Source organism: Pelmatolapia mariae, linkage group LG17 (assembly GCF_036321145.2).
Source record: "Pelmatolapia mariae isolate MD_Pm_ZW linkage group LG17, Pm_UMD_F_2, whole genome shotgun sequence".
NCBI lineage: Eukaryota > Metazoa > Chordata > Actinopteri > Cichliformes > Cichlidae > Pelmatolapia > Pelmatolapia mariae.
In genome coordinates this window covers 17,645,327-17,666,175 of record NC_086242.1, presented here as the reverse complement: position 1 = coordinate 17,666,175, position 20,849 = coordinate 17,645,327, and the positions used below count along the sequence as shown (strand labels likewise).

The 20,849-nt window shown below is 39.6% G+C and overlaps 2 protein-coding genes across 4 annotated transcripts in view; both read right to left on the bottom strand.

Annotated features, from left to right (window-relative positions):
* The window catches only part of LOC134646752 (transmembrane and coiled-coil domain protein 3-like), a 71,033-nt gene extending 57,491 nt beyond the window's left edge, over window positions 1-13,542 (bottom strand). Inside the window, exons 1-3 of one of the 3 annotated variants that reach the window (XM_063500643.1) lie at window positions 13,176-13,542; window positions 11,995-12,077; window positions 9,466-11,085 (exon numbers count right to left, since the gene is read on the bottom strand). In XM_063500643.1, the coding sequence (XP_063356713.1) occupies window positions 9,466-9,480 (15 nt within the window). In that variant the 5' untranslated portion in view covers window positions 9,481-11,085; window positions 11,995-12,077; window positions 13,176-13,542. Of the gene's footprint in view, window positions 1-9,465; window positions 11,086-11,994; window positions 12,078-13,175 lie in introns of those variants that run through there. The other 2 variants (XM_063500642.1, XM_063500644.1) reach the window with 2 other exon arrangements.
* Window positions 13,543-14,156: 614 nt separating this feature from the next.
* Window positions 14,157-19,597, bottom strand: ndufa12 (NADH:ubiquinone oxidoreductase subunit A12). Its single transcript, XM_063460466.1, has 4 exons — window positions 19,475-19,597; window positions 19,067-19,152; window positions 14,706-14,793; window positions 14,157-14,412 (listed from the first exon to the last, which is right to left on the bottom strand). The coding sequence occupies exons 1-4, from the start codon at window positions 19,561-19,563 to the stop codon at window positions 14,232-14,234; spliced, it is 444 nt and encodes a 147-aa protein (XP_063316536.1). The 5' UTR covers window positions 19,564-19,597; the 3' UTR covers window positions 14,157-14,231.
* Window positions 19,598-20,849: the final 1,252 nt, after the last annotated feature.

Sequence of the window (20,849 nt, the reverse complement as noted above, 5' to 3'; positions counted from 1 at the left end):
GAGATAAGAGGCTTTCTCTTTGTAGTCGTTCCAAACAGGCAACACTTGTCGAGTCGTTTTTATAGTCTCTTTATGAACTTTAACATTTAACTGAGGCCTGTAGAGTCTGAGGTGTAGCACTTGGGTTTTTCTGTATCTCTGAGTATTGTATGGTCACTGATCTTGGGGTCAATTTTTTGACCTTATAAACCTTCCTCAGACCACAAAACCTAAAGAGGGTGTACTTTCTTTTTACGTGACTGTGGGAAGCTAGACATTTTCTGCAGCAGTTGGTGGGGACCAAAAGTAGAGCTCAAAGTGAGATAATATTGATTTACATTCATCAATGTTAAGTAAACATGAATTTAAATGAAGGACATTACTCCATGTGGTGAATATGAAAATGTAAATTGGTACAGAAACTATAAAAATTCACTGTGTAGCACATGCCGTACTGTTACCAGCATTTGACAGCTAAAAAGGTCCATCCCTAAAAATATGTAACTAAAAACTTTATATTACCCACAAGCTTCCATGGACCCTCTTAAACTTCACAACAATATATTAGGCCTCAGGGGACACGAGTACCTGGGCTGGCTAAGCATTTGACCTTGACCTTCATTGTAATTTGACCTTGAAACCATATTGAGTAATCCCAAAAGGTTGATTCTATTCATCTGGACTTAGCATTTTCAGTGGGAGAAACAATTCATCACTTATCCACAGCTTTGCTGTGCTAATGTGAAATCCCTCAGTCAGAACATGGTATATCATCTTTAGATGGAAACTAGCGAACTAACTCTAACTTTTCATGGATGCCTGGGTGTTTAACTTCATTTATTACACCTGATAGAGCAGCCACACTCACCATTTTATTACAGATTAAACAATGTAGACAGTTTGTAACTCTCAGTGATGCCACAGTGTTTATTTGACTTTGGGACATGAAGCGAAGTTTGGACCCGGAAACAGCTAATGACATCAGACTTAAAAACTGGATAATAAAAACATTCTGATGTCAGGATGTTGTAATAAAAACATCATAAAATATCAAAGTATTAGTACAGCCCTCATTCTTAGAGGGGTTTACACTCTTTGAATACTCTTCTTCAGTGCTATTTTAAATAATTCTCATTATTTATGCTCCTGCTCCTTTTATTGGCACACTTTTACACCTTCCTTTTGGCCTCTTGCATCAGCTTAGTTTAGCTTGTTATCGCTTTCTGTTTTGCACTACGGTGCTTTTGAGGCTAATGGGAATCTTGCAAGTTTAGCCATTTAATTTTTTTTTTAAATTGTTAGTTGTAGCCACTACCAGTGTAGCAGGCAAAGACAAAGACACACATGCATAAATGCACACACAACTCTTTTTACGGAAACCCTCACAGACATCTAACCTCAGCTGATTCACCTCGAGGATATGCATTTTATGTCTTTAATGAATTCAGTTCCTGATCTTGTACTTGCTTCTAACCAGCTGCTGGCAAGTCAACACAGTAAGCGCTACGTGGAGCAACGAGCATTCTCAGAAATTTATATCACGAGGACTGACAGTTTTCAGGCAGATGTGAGATTGTGAGTAATGGTGAAGATGTGGGCTTTTGTTCACTACATGCTAGACACGCTGAATAAACTCTATAAAAATGTCTGGGTGCAAAAATAAAATGTAATTAGTGTGAGAGGAAAATGTGAGTCATAATGAGACTAGAAGCAAATGGAAACATTAAATATCAAAAGAGAACAGAAGTTTTTTTTTTGTTCTACAGCCTGCCCTTTAGTGCAACTAGTCCTGTTAATAATTATTTATCTCATTACAGCCTCTTTTAGATAATTTAAATGTTATTTTTTAATCTTTAAAAGACAGCAGAAGTAAAAGTGCATTTCGTTGACTTGTATTTGTGACATGTGCAATGACAAAAAAGTTGAATTCTATTCTATTCTATTCTAAAAGTTGTTTCAGTCCATGTGTTCGCTTGGTTTTAATGGCATCATAACCTCGATGTAAGTATAAATTACAGTACAGACGTGCAGGAGATGCAGTATAGTCATGGCTGTGTGGACCCTGTAACCCCAGTCCCAGTGAGATACCATCGTCCATTTATGAGTCCTTCATAAAGATTGTAATCATAAGAATCAGACTTTGACCCTTCACCTGGAACCACTTTGCCCTGGGAGGCCCTACTGGGGTAAATAGGCCTCAGGGGCATACATAAACCTCTCCATCTTTTTAAGGCGCCAATTCATGGACGATTCATGACGAGGGTTCCTCCTTGTCTTGACTTGAATACATGCAACTACTCCAACCTTTGGTATTTGGAGCACCATAAGCTCAACCAAGTGAGCTTATGGTGCTCCAAATACCAAAGGTTGGAGTAGTTGCATGTATTCAAGTCTTCCCCCACAATAGCCCCACTTTCTCCTTGCTTTCTTGTCTACTCTCTGCACCGCACTGCCAAATAAAGACTATAAATAGAATTAAATAAAAGGAAACCATCCCACAACACTGAAATTCAGAATGGAAACTGTAACACTTTGATAAGAGATGACTGTATCTGAAAGTGTTTGGATGTTATCTGAGGAGAAAGCAAAACTAAATTATGCCAAAAGCCTTCAGCTTGTCCTTCACAACAAACCGAATTTGTTCCAGGTGGCATGTGCTAGAAACATCATTATGGTGAGAGTATAATGAATTAAAACAGTCAAGGTGTGAAGACACCAAAGCATCCATCCATCCTTCAACTCCTTTGTCTTGTTTTTGCAAATTCAAATCATCAAATTGTAAATGTGATATCAAGAGGCATCTTTGTGCTTCATGACTTGTGGCTCGATTTTACCCCATACATTAAGGAACTACAGGAAGGAAACTATTTTCACATATTTTCTGTAGATGATGATTTTGCTCACTTTTTCAAAACTTTCTCTTTGTGAATTTGAATCATACAGCTTCGACTGCCCATAATTGGCAACCATAAGCTTGATTGTTGATGAATCAGGAGAATAACGGCAGAATAATTGCACAGACATGTTTAAAGTCCAGTGGCCTCTGTGATTAACCTGCATGTTGGCTTTCCTGTCTGGAGGTTGGCATCAGCGTGGATTGGACAGATCTTGTTCAAAGTCCTAAGCTGATATAGAAGGGGGTCAATCAATCTGCAGGTCTGTTTGTGTTTTTGATGTTAAAACAACAATAAAGCAATCTCATGAAGGTGCCATCATTAAAAACCTCAAACAACCACCTGAAGCTCAAAGGTCAACTTGCCATCAAGCACAGCGTGACAGCATTTGTACTACTGCTTAAACTCAACAGCCGAGAGAATCATAATATCTACGAGCATCTCTCCAAGAAGCGGCACTACACCACTCTGAAACCTCTGCAGGGTCTTTATTGCTCAGCAGAAACACAATTACTGAGTCATCTGTACACTTAGAAGCATGGTGCCTCATGAATTGGGCACCTGTTAGTGTACAACACAAATAAAACACACCCCTGAAACCATCAGGTGGATTTACTTCATTATATCAAACACGTAGAGGTTTGGGCCTGCAGGTGTAGGGTGTTTTTGGGCACCTCCTGGCATTTTCTCCTCTCTTTGACATAAACGTTTATGTGAGTCTGTGACTGTGTGCATGCTGTATATACACAATTATATATACACAGATATACAATATACAGCTGCCGTACTGGTTGGTTAAATGCATGTATTTCTGGAAGCAGATGGGTCTGCCTATCGTGCACTAAATCAAAAATGCATTTCACTTTAAAATATTTTATCTTGTGCTAATAAAAATAGCAATGCTATTGCACAATAATGTTATTCTTTAATTCAATTTCTGCAGTTCTTCCTGGTTGTTCTGGAAGTCTGGACTCCCAAATATAACTAAATATTTATAATTCTTCTTGTTTTAATATTTAAAAAATGTTATTTATTTAGAAACAATTTCTAAAGGCAGCGACTTTGGAAAGATGGTCAGGAAACATGAAAAACTGCCTGTGGAGTCCGGTCAGAGGGAGTTATACTGACAGCTGCAGACGGCTGAATAGTAATTTGGCTCAAAGTCTTTTCTCCTCGGTGCTGCCGTGCCCATGCCTGCCTGTCTGACTGACTGACTTCATATTTGTGGAAACAACACACTAAACAGCTTTATCTGAGAAACACTGCAGTCCTGCCTGCTTTTGTACTTACTTGGTAATGTATGAAATGTTACTGCCATGCGTAAAAGTTTTAGACGTGCACTCCTTTACATTAATCTGAGAACATATTACATATTGGCATCTACTGGGCAGCAATACAGAAAAACATCTGGCATCCAGATGGTTTTCAGTCTTCTGTGATAAAAATTCTTAGTCATTTATACACCTCACTGCATTTAATTATTTGCTATTATTAATCTATGTCTCTCTTCCCCAGCATGTCTTTGTCCTGTCTTCATCCACTCACCCCCAACCGGTTGACCCTTCCTGAGCCTGGTTCTGATAGAGGTTTCTTCCTGTAAAAGGGAGTTTTTCTTTCCCACTGTTGCCAAAGCGATTGCTCATAGGGAGTCATATGATTGTTGGGGTTTTTCCTGTTTTCTTTGTGTTATTGTAGGGTCTTTCCCTTACAACATAAAGTGCCTTGAGGTAACTGTTGTTGTGATTTGGGGCTGTATAAATAAAACTGAATTGGATTTTTATGTGGGGTTCAATTTACTAAGGCACTGAATAAAAATTACATTTTAGTCAATTTATTTGACTAAAATGGCATTTGATAATGTTTCATTCAAGCGTTATCAAATGGCTAGATTGCTTTGTTGTACTTATGTTCATAGATTAAGGTCAGTCATAATTAGGTCATTCTGCAGAACAAATGATCACAAGCACAGCAGTAAATCCAACGTCAGATCTCGACCTAATTGAAACACTGTGGTTGGACCTTAAGAGTGCTGTACATAAACAAAAACCTACAAACCTCAATGAACTGAATCAACACTCCTCCACAACAATCTGAGACTGATAAGATCATACAGAAAACGATTACTTCAAGTTATTCCTGCTAAAGGTGGTTCTACAAGCTTCTGAATCGCAGGCTGTAGTTATTCATTCGTTACTTTGACATTTTGATTTAATTTTAGTTGAAATTGACTGGCACAGTGTAATATGTCTTGTGTTTTTGTTCCTTTCAGGTTGTGTTTAACAAATTTTGCGACCTGATATAGACCAAATACATTTTAAAAAAAAATATATATATATATCATGACAAATAAAACCTTAGAACTGACAGATAGTGTACTACTTTTTATCATGACTGTAAGATGATTGGCAGGGTTATGGGATTTTAGAGATGACATACTTGGTTGATTACAGCCCTCAAGGAATGGTAACTAAAACAGATGGTTCAAGTCAAACCACATGAGAGAAGCAGTTAGATGGTGGTTGAAGGTGGTGTGATCAGGAGGCTGCTGCTAGATATTTTCTGTTGCAGCTCATTTCACACCCATGAAGTGATGTCCTTAAAACTTAAAGAAAGGTATTCTACTACAGCTAAAGTTATCTCTACTACAAAAACCTTTAAATATCCAAAATACGGAACCCCATACATTGTTTCAATTCCTTCTTTTAAAAATTAATCAGAAGAAGAAAAAAACAAATTTATATTTTTTAGATTACAGGTCTGTTCCCTATTTATTCTGGACTATAATGCAAGCATTCATGTAATTACCGCATTTGGCCACAGAGAGTGCTGTTGCCCCCACACAACAAAAGCTACATAGTGTTGCTTTAAGTGCACTTAAGGATAAAGGTTAAAAAGACGTTTCTTGCTATGATGTCCTCTGAGATGTTCCCTCTGTTATGGGGTTAAAACACAGCGAGACAACAGGAGGAAGACAAGGCGAAGCACTGAGATAAGGTCTTGAATGCTGCTGGTTACCATGGTAAACGGATGGAAGTGTCTACATTTCTCAGGCTTCGCACACATACTGCACACAGAGGGTTTGACAACATATCACGCATGCATAAGTTGTGAAAACACAGGCGACAGCTGATTATAGACTTGTTGCTGAAGGTTTTTGCAGCGCTGAGACCTCGAGGAGAATGACAGATAAAAACTACCAGCTTTTTCCCTCTACTGTTTCCTTGTTGGTTATCTGATGGAGGCTGTTAGCCTGACAGGACAGGAAGAGGCTCATTGTGGTGGAAGTGGTTACATAAGATCTTTCTTTTTTTTTAATGCATTTGTGTTGTGCATATACTGGCACAATGAGGCACATAATGCATGTGCACACATAAAACACACAGTGTCAGCACAATAAAAGCAGCCAAAAGCACAGCGCCCTTCCAGGGATACGCTCTGGGACGCTTTTCTCACAGCCACAGAGTTCAGCAACCGGACATTTTGATAGAGCAGCTGAGATTGTGATGGACAGATAGAGACAGGAGGAACAGAAACAGAAAACTTCACGGTTGACTTCTTTTAGAACAATCATGAAAGAAAGAATGCGAAAATAAAAACAGACCAGGCAGTTTTAATAGGTGTGCATAGCCTGTATTTTGGTGTAGGCATTCCTCAGATGTTATTCAAGCTCCAAAGGCCAATCACACGTCGACGCTCAGAGAGAAACGTGGTGAAACTTGTCTCACTCGACCTCAGACTGTTAAAAATCAACTTCCTTGGTTATGTATAGTGGCAAATGCCAATGTAATCGCGACACAGCATAAGATAAAAAAAAAAATCTTCTTTGTAGTCCTTTTTTACGAATGTATTATCTAATCAGAGCAAAATGCCTTCCCCTGCCTACAGGAATATCAAGCTCTTACTATACATCAGAGTACATTTCATTCATAAATTAATGCTTTTACCTTTGTGTGACTGAGCTGCTGTGACTATCAAGTGATTGCAGGTGACTTCACGTAAACAAAATAAGAAGCAACTTTTTCATCTCTCATCAAGCCGACAACAAGATAATCAACATTCAATCAGATTTTAGAGTGAAATAAAGTTCAAAAGCTACCTCTGTCACATAGATGAGTGGAATATCGCTGTAGTTCTTCCTCATGTCTCCTCTTCCTCACACACTGAGGTCAAAGTGCATTCCACCGTGGTTTTCAGGAGACCTCTGAAATCATCACAGAGCTCTGTCTGGCTCTTTGAAGTTTTATGAGTCCCCTCTAAGAGGAGGCAGTAGTGTGTGTGTCTGTCTGTCGACTTCTGTGTGCAATGCAACCGTCTTATTGTGAAATCTAGTGCTTCCTGTCTCAGCAGAGCTGTCAGACCTCCACCAGCACTGCACTCACTCCTCCTGAGCTGCCCTGTTCTTTTACTCTCCTCACACACTTGTGCCTTTCAGGCGGAAAGACTACCTTAAAAGGCATGAGGGAGCCTCAGTAGGAATTGTCCTGATCCTTATCGGCCACCCTCCACCGGCCGGGACACACTTTGCACACAGTAACAACAACAATAGCAATTCTCGACTGCCAGTCAAAAGGGAAGAAGCAGAGGATTATGAGATGAGGAGGGACAGAGATAGGGACAGCCTTGGAGAGAGGGAGGGAGGGAGGTTTAAGGGAATGAAAGAGTGTGGGAATGCTGAGTTAATGCAGGAATCTCCTGCTCCCTGAGGGTGAACGCACTCTGCAGGACAGAGACTCTGACAGCACTGCTAATCTGCAGCGTCAGATAACAGCCTCTGTGTGTGAGTGTGTGTGCGTGTGTGTCCAAATTCAAGGCTGGACTTTGCACCCGCTCCCACTCAAACTACACACATAGAGGATAATAAACAGGGTTTATTTATTATCTCTTTATTGTTATTATAACAATTCCACTGAAGAGTGAGTAATTTTAGTAATATCTGCTTGCTAATGTCGCTGCTATAATCCTCATATCCTTCTGAATACCTTTAAACGATGATGCTGGTGACACTTTTCCTCAGTGTAAACCAACAATGATTTAATGCACTCAGTATTACATCCAGAGCATAAACTGTTTATAAAAGAGGAGAGTAACTGCCCTGACGTTGCACACTGGCTGATTGGCTCAACCATGACCCAATAAAAGAGAGTCAATCTACTTCCCTATTTGTACAGATATTGGAGCAATTCAGTTGAGGGTGCAGTAGGGGGGCACTTGCAAAATAGCACGAGTAATAAATATATAAAATATGCAATTGCATGCGTGCTGATTGGTTCAGTAAAGATTTACCACTATAGACAATGTAAAAGATGAAGGCAGCTACAGTCATCCAGTGCATTTAAAAGGCTAATAGTTTGAATTTTGATGCTTTTTTGGAGGCAGGTGATTCTGTATATGGATGAAGGAGCTAACTCTTGCAAGGTTGAAAAATAAGCTGCAAAGTGTCACAATCCTGGCATTTACTTACTGTCAAGTTGAACGCCAAACCTGCAAGAAGGAATACCTTCCTGAAACACACCTTCCTGTCCGCTGTCCATCACTGTTCCTTTAGTTGTTCTGGCACCTCACCTGCCAGCCAGTAACCACCAAACAGGACACAACGACATAGATATTATAGATAGATTATCTGCCAACCTGTGCTAACAGACCAATGAAACACTAATATTTCACCAAAACTTAATATTAGTCAGGTAATCTGTCAGATGCACCTGTCAGTTAACTTACATAACCCACAGCAGAGGTGTGCTGAAAAGGGAAGATATCCACAGAGGCAAAAACCGTTTTTGTTACCAGGCTGTTGACCTTTTTTATATTTTATGTTTATTTCTCCTGTGCAGAGACTTGCTTCTGGATTAAGCCTCAAGTGGCCACTGAAGGAACTGCAGATATTGGCACTTTTGCATTGCCTTATTTTTTCTTGGTCCGAGGTTACTGCTTATTGCTTGCTTTATGATCAATTGGGTCATTTTGAGTCTGTGCAAAGGGGCATGCGGGCCGGGCTGCACAAATATGCTTGTGTGCAGTTCACCAAGGACACCAAGCAGCCCACACACCTGTTTTTTGTCACACTGCCCCCAGGTGACGGTAAACAGCTAAAACATTAAAGCTGCTCAAAGGCTGTGCATAGAAGCAACACAGAACAATTTTCCACATAATCCAGAGACTTTATTCCACTGTATCTGTGAAGCTCTGCTGCTATTATAATGAACCAGGCTTCACTGAAGGGCATGCTGCTTCATTACTATGAAAAATACACAGTAGTTTTTGCTAAAACTGCTCACTAGATCGCAAAATGTTCATTAAAACAACTCACCAACATTGCAATGTCTATTTAAGTGACATTTATTAAACTTATTAAGCCAAACAGTTGATCGGCAGTTATATTTGACTTTGGTACCATTTGGAACAAAATGTCCTTCTGCAAATATGAACCTTTTTATTTATTTGAAAAAACCTGGACATGCAGTCTCACGTCTCAGAAACTAGAAATTGAGGTCGTGACACACAAGTACCAAACACTGTTTTTCAGGCAGAAGGAAATATTTTCCAAGTTGTGTGCTCCCAACACAACCTTTACAGGAGTCCAATTATTCTTTACCTCGTTTTCTCTCATACATGCGCTGCCAGGTTGTGGCTGTGGTTCAGGAGATACACAGGGTCATCTACCATCTACTGAGTGGGAGGTCAGAAGTTTGATCCCTTGTATCCCCGGGCGAAATACTGAACCCCAAGTTGGCCATGATGTATCCATCTGTCACCTCTGCTAAAGCAGACGGCATGAAGATGAGGGAGTGAGGACCCAAATGCAGACAAAGGAGAGAGGTAGGTATTAACAGAAACCGAGCATTTATTTTAGCTGAACAGAACAACAAAAGCAAAGAATGACTAACACAGAGCTAACAAAGCCTATACTGGGAAAACCAAACACTACATGAAACATTAAAAAGAAACAAGAAACCCGAAAACCTGGAAACATAAGGGGAAGAAAAGAGGAAATGCAGACGAACCGACTACAGACAGAAGAAGACAGAGGACTAAATACACAAGAGAGTAACAAAGGAACACTCTGGCACTAATGACATGCGCGCGTGCGCACACACACACACATACACACACACACAGAAGACAGGGAGGAAGCAAAACAGAATGCACGAACACAGGACACAGGACTGTCAAAGTAAAACGGGAAACCACAAAAACTAGATGCAACACAGAGCACACAAGGGAGGCATAGACACAAAACCTAAATACTAGAAATCCCCAAAATTCAGAATATAAATAATCAAAAACATAAACATTGGATCACCAGACCCAGGACCATGACACCATCAGAGTCCTCATGGGTGAAGAGAGGACTCAAGGACAAATGTTTCAAATAACGAAGTCAGTTTAAAGTTCAGAGTGCTTGATTTAAGACAGTTTTTTTCTACTCTTGGCTCTGTGTGATGTAAGTAAGAGTGGTCATATCAACTAGAGACAGGTAAGCATGTTTAGTGTACTGCCCTCCTTTCTTATGTCTCCATGTTCATATTTTGCTAGTGTCTACAGAGTCCCTCCGTCTTATCGTTGTCTTCATCGTTTCTACTTCATGTTTTATTTTGGTAACTGCTTTTTCTTCGACCTCCCCTTTGCCCATCCATCCATTTTCTCCTTATCAAATTCAGGGTCAGGAAGCCTATCCCATCTGCCGCTGGCCAAAAGGTGGAGTCTTTTCTGGATAATTATAATATAGTATTTCCTCTTCTCTTGCCTTCCCTAACTCTCTGCTCTAGTCTCCTGTCTTATTAACTTAATTTTCCTGCTCCCGCTTGTTTTGGAGTTTTGTTATTTTCCTGATGGTGTACATTTGGAGTATTCTGTAGATCCTCCTCATTTTTTTCTGTTACTTTTTCATAAGTTAACATTTACTCTGATGCCTTTACCCCCAAGTCAAGCCCTGCATTTGGATCCGCTAAGGAACTTTAGTTAAAACCTGGCAGGTATCCTCAATGAAAACTCTTTCAGCCTCTCCTTCGGGTGCATTTCAGGAACTGTAGTACTTATAAATTATGGCAAAAAGTCTTGATATATTGAAAAACAATAGTAGACCTGCAGCATTAACAGACCTGTGCTTTTCCAAAGCAAGCACAAATGATGAACAAAGAGAAAAGGGATTGTGATCTCGCTATAGAAAACCAAGGGAGGTGATGCCAGTGACTGACAGGTGATCTCTTCAAGGCTGTGGGGGGAGAAACATTAACAAAACATTTCTCAGTCAAGCTTTGAATTTCTCCTTCATGTGCGCAGTATCAGTCGTGGGAAGTGGGCAGAACTGGGACATTTTAAAAGCCAAAGGACAGGGGAGGTCTATAAAAAAAATCAAAGGCCTGAGGCAATGACTATGACCCACTAAGTTGAGTTAACATTTAGAGAATTAGAGACTTTTTAAAAAAGAAAGTGGAAAAAAGAAAAAGGGAGCTCCTCTAGGAGTCAAACCCCCCTCGTGGGAGAAAATCGGTCATGAATGATGAAAAAGGAGAGGACGGGGAGGGAGAGAGGGGCAAAAGTGAAGGACGGTAAAGAGAATCGATAAAGAGGAGGCATGAAGCTGTGGACACTTAAGAGTTATGATAGCTGGCAAGACAGGTGGAGAAGAGAAAGGGTGTCTCGGTGTTAGGATGACCCTCTTTAGACTCCCTGGTGCTGTTTCTACCAGCTGCTACTTCAGCGTAGCGCTGCATCAGCAAACACAAAGGCAGAGACGGGATTATCTGCTCCATTTGCAGAAGATGAATCAGACAATAGCTATCAGCTGACGTGAGATGTAGGCAGAACAGATGAGTAACAAATGAACCGTTCACTGAATAGAAATGTAGAAATCAGCCTGAAGAGCGCACTAAATGCCACTCAAGCCTCCGTGTTATCACATCAAAGCACTTCTGGCTCTTTGTTCTAAATTAATTTGAAGATTTAGATGAAAAGTCGCCTTTCTGAGAGGACTGTTGTTTGCTGAAATGCTGAGTCAAGGGGATATAAAAAGCCCCCTGAGCCTGATCTGGTTTGAGAGAGCAATATGGCAACACAAAGGGAACAACTCCACCTGTTGGCCACTAAACTGTATTACAGATAAATTGAAGCGTACACTTACACTGCACGGATCTTCTTCTAAATGTTCCCCTTGAACAAAAAGTGATGAAGCAGTGAACCTCCTCATTTAACAGCTCCAGATTGCTGAAAAAATACAAAAATATATAAAAACAAAGTCTTAACTACTGAACAAGATCATTTAAACATGATCTGCTGGCTTTAAATACTCTCACATAAACACCAGAATTTTAATTCTCTGTCTTTCAGCCATGTTGGAAAAAACATATATTTTGCGTATTATTTTTGTTGTTTCCTGGTTATGCCCAACTGGGTGCCCCATTAGAGGAGACCCCAGTTGGGCACCTTCTGCCAGTTGTTTGGCCTGGGAATTTCCAGTATCCCTCTGGAGACACTGGAAATTATGGCTGACCAGAAGGATGCCTAGAATACAGTCTTTAGCCTATTGCCACCCTAACCTGACTTTGGACAAGTGGAATATAATGAATTGAGGGATGCTTTCACCAGCAGGAGGCTCAGCTCAGATTTTTGCTACTGTTTAATTTATGATTCTTGTTTTAGCTACCCCTATTTTTTTTCTAAAAGTGTTGCTTTTTGCCACATAGCTCCCCTGGTGAAATACAGGTTTTGTTCAATCCCTGTGCCCCTTTGTGGTACAAACTGGTATTAAACAAAGGTACAGACTGGCGCTGGTTCAGCTTCAGGTTGAAATCTCTTCAACAAACTATAGAAGTTTTGGACATGATCTCATAGATGTTATTTCTTCTCATTCTGAACATTTTACTTAATTTTTTGGAAGGTTTTAAACTACTTTAGAATAAAGTAAATTACCCCCCAAAAGCATATTTTAAAGCGTTTTAAAATAAAAAAAATTTTAAAAAAATGGAACCCCTTTTGCTGCTGCCACATTTTCTTGTTTAACAATGAACATTTTTCTTCTTTTTACAGCATAACAAACAGCTGTCAGATCATTATGACATTTTTGGTATATTTTTTTGAAAAAATTTCCCATTCATAGTTTTTTTTGTATAAATATATAAAGAGGTGCTAAAAAACCCCACTGACTCTTTCAAACTAGTTATATTTTTAATAAATGATGCAAACAGACTGTCAAATGCTGCATATCATTTTTGCAAAGCGGACACCAATAAAAAGGTGCAACCTATGTTGGAAATGGAAATGCTCAGATACTCAGACTGTGTAAATAATAAAAGACAGACGTACCTGTCAGTGTGCAGTCCTGCAGAGAGCTCTGGGGTGGTCTTGACTTTCACAGGGAGTGTGGCACTGAGTTACCATCAGTGCGGCTTTTAGTCGGGCACTTGAGAGGATCTCTGCATATCTCAGTGTGAAGTGCTGCAGGCTGCAACTTTCCTCCAGCTCAGCCTAATCCTGCACTAATTAACACGCACACACAACAGACGCACAGTGCAACCAGTTTACTCATGCAGTCCTGGTCTCGACTTCCTGTCCAGTGTTTGAGTTTTTGGTCTGTTTGGATTTAACTGATCTTTTTTTCTCTCTCTCTCTCTCTCTTTCTGTCACACCTCTGTGAATGAGTTTTTCTGCAATGCAGAGCCAATTTAGTGGAATTACAAAAATATCTGAGCATCCATGAAAAGCTTAAAATAAGCAAAGAGGTGTTTTCACCTAATGTGCACTGATTAAAAAAAAGGAAAAATTCTAAATTCAAAGGAAAAGCTGGTAGGAAGCAAAAAGTAACTAAAAAAAAATCTCTTATTACCAAAATATGCAGAAGAGCATCAGAAACCTTAAAGAAGATGGGCTACAATAGCAGAATTGTCATCAGGAAACTAAGGTGACTAAGGTAACAAATTTGGACAACAGACATTTGGAAAAAACATCTTTTCTGATTAGTTTTTATTGCTGCTGCAACATAGGGTCAGAATTTTGTGTAAATATGAAAGCATGAATCCTGTATTGTACCAACAGTACAGGGCTGGTAGCATTGTGTAGCATGGTGTAGCAGTGTGTGTGGTTTTAAAAGCTTAAAACATCAATAAACTCCAAGGTTCTCCATCTTCTTTGAACAGCATCTAAAATCATTTCTATTTGTAGAAAATCACCAAAGCCATTATACTACATACATGATGTTTTTGATTTAAAAATAATTTAGAGGTGTCTGATGTCCAAGCTTTCAAGAAAAAAGTGAAAACCCTTTCACGTAAGGACTCGCACCACAAACACAGGTATAGAGGTTTTATTTACGACAGGGATACAGGAAAGGAACCATAATTTACAGTGTGGATGATGACGAGCTCACTGAGCTCCGGCTTTGGGGGGAACCCACTCGTGGATCTTCTTGCGGGTGGTGGAATAGGGCACGTACTGCTGCGGGGTGCCGCTCACGTTGAACTGGTGAATCTCAGCCAGGAACTTCTTGGGCTCTGGAGGATGTGTGGTAGGGGGGTCGTCAGCCATGCAGTGCAGCCAGCGATGCCTGAAGAGTGCACAGAGGGAGGCTTAAACAACACCAGCTTTTAAATGATCAAACTCTAAGTCTTATAAAAAGATTCCTCTTTCACCATCTCATATTAGTTCTTTCTTTTGCACAAAGCATTATTCTTTACAGTAAATACTAAACATAATTTGGATTACTGGAAAATTATATATACAATTATATATTATGGACACTTTCTAACATTAAAAAAGTACATTATTGGTTTTCTACATTTCTTATTGAGCTTTTTAACTGATTCCAGATCCCATTTGAATCCAATGTAAAAGCCGCACCATTCAGCTGGCACCATGCTGCCGTCCACCTCCCACAGGGTCCTCTTCCCGTTCATTTCTGTGGTGTAGATCACCCAGCGGTGACGTCCTGATCGCACAAAGACAAAACACAAACTAAGACTAGGGATTTTCTTTGAAGAAGCATTTAAATTGATCCTAAATTACACTTAACCTCCTAACATCCAACAGGTTGCTGGAGACCATCAAAGGCCTGAAGTTTAATTTACTTTGGCTTTACTATTTTTTTCCCTGTCAAAGGCAGTTGACTTAAACTGAACTCAAATCCTTCCTCTAACCATAGACAGGTCACTATTGACATAATGTCTGTGCTATGGAGCAAGATTAGGGAATTGCCAAGGTCAAATTCAGGTTTAACCCTGAATTTTCAGTGTTGCCAAGATGGCTCACTTCTCTTCCTCTTCATCACCATGGTAACTGATGCAGCAGCCCTAACCTGCTCAATGACTTTGGACCGATTCTCAGTTCTCTGTAAATCAGCATCACTATTTCTGGAAGATCTCTCGGACATCAGTGCCTCTTACTGAACCAGGCTTGAAGTACACTGGTTCCTAATGCCTGAGGCACGATCTTTGCTCCTGCCGGAACTGAAGCTGGCATTTTTTTATTTATTTATTTTTTTAAACACAACAGAGCCCCTGACGTCTAACCACTCATTTACTGGAATATACATTAATCTGAGTTGTGATACTGATAAAAACCATAGTCACACAGTCTGCTGGCCAGCATTCCTTCCTGTCAAACAAATTTAATCGTCATAAATGTACTGTTTGAGTCATGGGGGCAGCAGTCTAAGAACAGACACACAGACCTTCCTCTCCCCAAGGTGATTCCCAAAGAGCTATTAGCTGAAAACTTGGTATATCTCACCATGATGTGCAGTGTGTCCTTAAAAGGTTTGAGGAAACTGTACAAGTGGGTGACAAAAAAAAAATAGAAGTGGCAGGCCTAAAAACTATCCACACCAGATAAACAGTATCTGAAGGCCATGTTCTTAAGAATTATCAGACATGACAAGAACAGAGAGATGCATCTGGTGCTTCAGCTGATCATCTAAAAACCTCACTGAATCACTGAGACCTCACCAGTAATGGTCTCAGTGGAAAGGTGGCTGTCAAGAAGCCATTCTTTTTATTATTATTATATTTTTATTGAAAAAAAGGACTTGTTACAATAAAGTGCATTGATATTATTTAGTCAAAAAAAAAAGAAGAAAGAAAGACTTTTTCTTAGTCCTTTTGTTTTACATTCAGATAACGAAAAGTGAACTCGGTGGCTTGACAGTGTATACATAATGCAGCATGTTTAACGTATTTACATAGAGTACATCAGGTACATATTATGAAGTAGAGGGTCAACCTGACATTGTACGATACATGGGAGATACACCAATTCAGGGCTGGTCTTACCTAAATTCAGGCCGGATGGGGGACACAAAGCTAATCCATTTATTCCATATTTTGTAGAATTGGTCTTTTCGAATTTGTAAAAAGAATGTCAATTTTTCCATTTTAAATATTTCAAAAACCACATTAAACCGATCCTCAAGCGTTGGCGGAGTTGGATTTAGCCACTTTCTGGTTATTGATTTTTTGCTGGCCGCTAATAGCGCTTGTAAGAGCTTTGTGTCCCCTCCCCGGACCGAGCCAGCAACCAGGCCCAAGTACAAATTTACAAAATTAATGTCAAATTTTATCTTAAAAACCTCACACAGAGTTTTATGAATTCCTAGCCAGTAATTTTTTAAGTTAGGGCAGTCCCAAAAGATATGGTAATGATGTGCCTCTTCTGATCCACATCTTCTCCACCGTTCCGCTGTCCCATTTTTATATTTAGTTTGATGGGGGGTTTTGAAAAATCTAATAATGTTCTTCCAGCAGTGGTCTCTCCAAGATAATGAACTTGTTGAGTACCAATGAAAATTACAAATCCTCTCCCAGTTCTCGTTTGTTATACCCATCCCTGATTCCAATTCCCATTTAATCTTAATGTTTTGAGTAGTATCCTTCCTTGCTTGAAGAAGCACATCATATAGTTTGGAGATTGCCTTTCTCAGAGAACTATCATATGCTAATTTAACTATCTTAAAAATTTCTGACAAAACCGTGTTTAGGTTTGGGATATTGCAATGTTTGTTAAAATAATCCCGCATTTGAAGAAACCTGAAGAAATCTACTTGTCTTAGGCCATTTCTTATTTGTAAAGATTGGAAACTCTGTAGTGTCCCTTTATGTGTGAAGGAATGGAATGTTATTAGTCCACTCTCTATCCAGGACTGAAATCTTTTATCACTTTCATTTGGTTTAAAATCTGTGTCATAAGCACACCAAGCCAATTTTTTATCCGCAATTGAGGCTTGTAGTTGAAATTTAGGGGTTATATTGAATTCTATGGATTTCCACTTAGCTTTCAAATTAGGGTTACACCATTGCAGCAGGGGGATGACCTGAGATGCATAATAGTAGTATTGTAAACATGGGAGCATTGCACCCCCCTTTTGCCTTGCTTAACTGTAAAATACTAAATTTAATTCTTGGTTTTTCCCCCTGCCAAATAAAGCGCGAAATCCATTTGTTCCATTCCCCAAACTGTGTTTGACTTACTTCAACAGGCAAAGTTCTAAATAAATAGAGGAGTCTTGGGAGTACGTTCATTTTCACTGCTGTTATCCTTGAATTTAAATTTAAGAAAGGCACCAGATTCCACCTATCTAAATCAGATTTCATGGCCTGTGACAAGGGACCATAATTTACTTGTGATAGATTAGAAATATTCTTAGTTAAAATTATTCCCAAGTATTTAAGTGTTTCAGATTCCCAATTTATATTATAATTATCTCGTAAAGTTTTAGATGCTGTATAGTTTAGTGTCATTACCTGTGTTTTGTTTAGGTTTAAAAAGACCAAGACACCATCTGCAAACATTGCAAGTTTTTATTCTTCCCCGGCAACTACGATACCTTTAATTTTGGTATTGTTTCTTATAAACTGACCAAGAGGCTCAATATAAAGTGCAAATAAAAGTGGTGAGACTGGACAACCCTGCCTGGTCCCTCTTTCTAGAGTAAAAGATTCCGATAAATCTCCATTGACTTTCACGCGAGCCCTTGGTTTATCATAGAGGGATTGTATTATTGAGATAAATTGCTGTAAATAGTTTATAATCCAAATTTGATACACTAATCGGTCGATAACTGCTACATTCTTTCCTATCTTTACCCTCTTTGGGAATGATGGAGATGACTGCTTCCTTCCACGAAGAGGGTAATTTACCCTTTTGCATAATCCAGTTGAATGTTTTCAGTAGAATAGGAAGCAATTCCTCTAAGGTTTTTGTACCACTCTGCAGTGTACCCATCCGAACCCGGAGTCTTGCCTACTTTTAATTTAGATATTGCCAAGTGAAGTTCTTTGGTTGTTATTGGTTGGAGTAAACTTTCATTTTGGAGATTTGTTAAAGTTGGTAGTTTTAATTTATTCAAAAAATTATCAATTTTTATTTTGTCCGTTGTTTGTGGTTGAGTGTACAGTTCTTTATAGAACAACTCAAAGCTCTCTTGAAGCCATTCTTAAGGAAGGGAGGGAGAAAAGGCTAGGGTATGCCAAATTACATAAGAACTAGACTGAAAATCGGTGGAACTGATTCTGATGGAATAAGGTCAGGAGAGGAAGACAAACGTGAGCGTGTACAACCATCTGTAAAACATGGTAGAGGCTCTGTCATGGTTTGCAGCCATGACCACCATGCAATATCATCTGGAAGAAATCTGACTGACAGGAGCTTCGTGTTCCTGCATGACATTGATCCAAGCACGCTGCCAATGCAGTAAAAGCGTACCTGGATAGAAAGACACACAATGGAGCACTATCAGCCAAGGACTGGCCTCCCTAGAGCTCATACTTTAACATTATTGAAGCGGTGTGGGACCATCTAAAGGCAGCAAACATCCAAACAAGAGCTTTGAGTGTCCTTCAAGAAGCTGGAGAGCTATTCCTGAAGACTACTTAAAAACATTACAAGAAATCTCACCTGAGAGAGTTCATGTGTTAAAGAAAAATGGTGGTCACATTAAACATTAGAATTGTATATAAGACAAAGCAGAGAAAGTACATTTCCATGTATGCTTGCACATGTTGCATTTTTCATTTTCCTTGTAAAATATAAAGAAATGTGAATAGACCACGGCTGGCTCAGTAAATCCCAGACTGATTTTTCGCGTTGATACCCACCTTAAACTACCCTGACTGCTAACATTAGGATGAGTGAAACCAGATAACAGAAAGATTTGTGGATACTGAGACGTGAAACAGTCACTATAGGGCTCTGAAATGAATTTGACTCACCGAAGAAGTAATGCTTCTTGTCCTCATAGTATTTATTTCCATATTTATCCACACCAACCAGTGTGCCCGTTTTTATATCATTCACTCTGCCAATAAAATAGGAAGACAGACGTTAGTTTCCCCAAAACTTGCAGATCATAAACACAACATCATGTAGCATTTACATAACCTTATTTTGAAAGCGAATCACCTTTAAAGTCCTAAAGTTTTGGTAGTTTTCACACATTTCCTCAAGCCCTTTAATGGACTTTACACCATTTTCTTAATGTCTAGCTAATCAGGAGTCTTTTACAGCATGCTAACTTCAGCTAGCTCTCCAAATCCCCGCTTCTTTTCTGCCGTATTTAACGCTTATCTTTCACCTCCAGCGGATAAACGCAGACGGCACACACGTCTTATTAAACTCACCTGAACAGCTGGAGCAAAAAACCCCGGACTCCTCCATGACCTCCTATCTGCCCCAAAGCCCTTCGGACAAGGTTTCCATACTCCGCCATCTTCAGACGGAAAGATTACTAGGACGGACCGTTCGGTCGGGGGAAACAAGGCCCAGAACTTTTGTTCCATCTTCTCTCTCTCGCTCCGCATAACTTGGTCTTTAAGCAAGATCCGATGTCCACTACGAGAGGGAGAGACGATTTGAAAAAAGCTTTGCTGATGTTTTTATTCTTTCCTTATGGGACGCAGATGTATTAACTTAGAAACCACATTAATTTGAGTGGACTCGTGCTTTGGTCTTTGTTGAATGTGAATGTGTGTGTATAAATTAACCCGGGCATAGCACCTTAACGTTATCCAGAAACCCCCGGAGAACATAATGACAAGTGCTGAAATTGAGACTTTTCACAGAGAGTTGACAGATAAAATGTAAGACTACCCCCAGTCGACTCAAAGATATTTACTCGCTATGATGATACCGGGAAGAAATCTTTCAGACACGTTAATCTCTAGGTCTCCAGAGCAAACAGATGAGTTACCCTTTTCTTTTGAAGTCGTAGACTCCGTGCAAAAGTTCTTGCAAAACATTCTTCTGTGGTTACCAATGATGCTTTGGATCAAACTGTCCAAAGTAAAAAGTTTCTGGTGCTGTGGAAGACATCCAGGATGTGATTTTAAGAGCACTGACCCTAACAGAGGAAAAAGAAAGTGACAGACTGTGTGAACCACAGTCAAGTCCAGATTCTCCTCCCAAAAATGAAACAGTCTCTTGTGTGAAGTGTACTAGAGCAGGACCAACCTCCAGAACAAGGCTTAAGCCCTGAGCCTGAACCAATCACTGACACTGGGCCTACAGAAGGTCAAAGTCAGTCATCAACCTCTAAGAACTTACAGGAGGAACCCCCTAAAAGTTTGATATCACTTCTTGCTGCTGAGAGAATTGCCAGTGACTGCATTTCTTGGATCATGAAGATCCTCAAGAAATGCATATTCCACACAAAAAGCATTTTGAATTTTGACTAAATAAAAGCCGTCATCAGATGTCTTACAGATGTGGTTGTAGATAACATCACAAGCACAGAATATCTGAGTGCTCTTAAGAAAAACATGCATCAGATTATCAAGAAAATGAGTGAAGCCCTCATCAAGGAGTTTGGCTCTCCAGATGAGCTTTTGCATTCTGCGCTGACTGTTTCAGAAGATTCAACTTTTTATGAAATTCTTCTGGCTCACCAGAAAGTTGTTCTCGAGGTCTTACTTATGCAAGCAAAGAAGTCTAGAGTTGATAGGTTCTTTCAAGCAGTGGGAAAAGCTTTTATGAAGCCCTTCAGGTACTGCTTAAAGG

Excerpts from the sequence above, each read along its gene's own strand:
- ndufa12 (XM_063460466.1), bottom strand. The coding sequence starts at position 19,563 with ATGGCGGAGTATGGAAACCTTGTCCGAAGGGCTTTGGGGCAGATAGGA. Across the intron at positions 14,794-19,066 it reads CAAGAAGCATTACTTCTTCG|GACGTCACCGCTGGGTGATC; the intron begins GTGAGTCAAATT and ends TTGTGCGATCAG. Across the intron at positions 14,413-14,705 it reads AGCATGGTGCCAGCTGAATG|GCATCGCTGGCTGCACTGCA; the intron begins GTGCGGCTTTTA and ends TGCACTCTTCAG.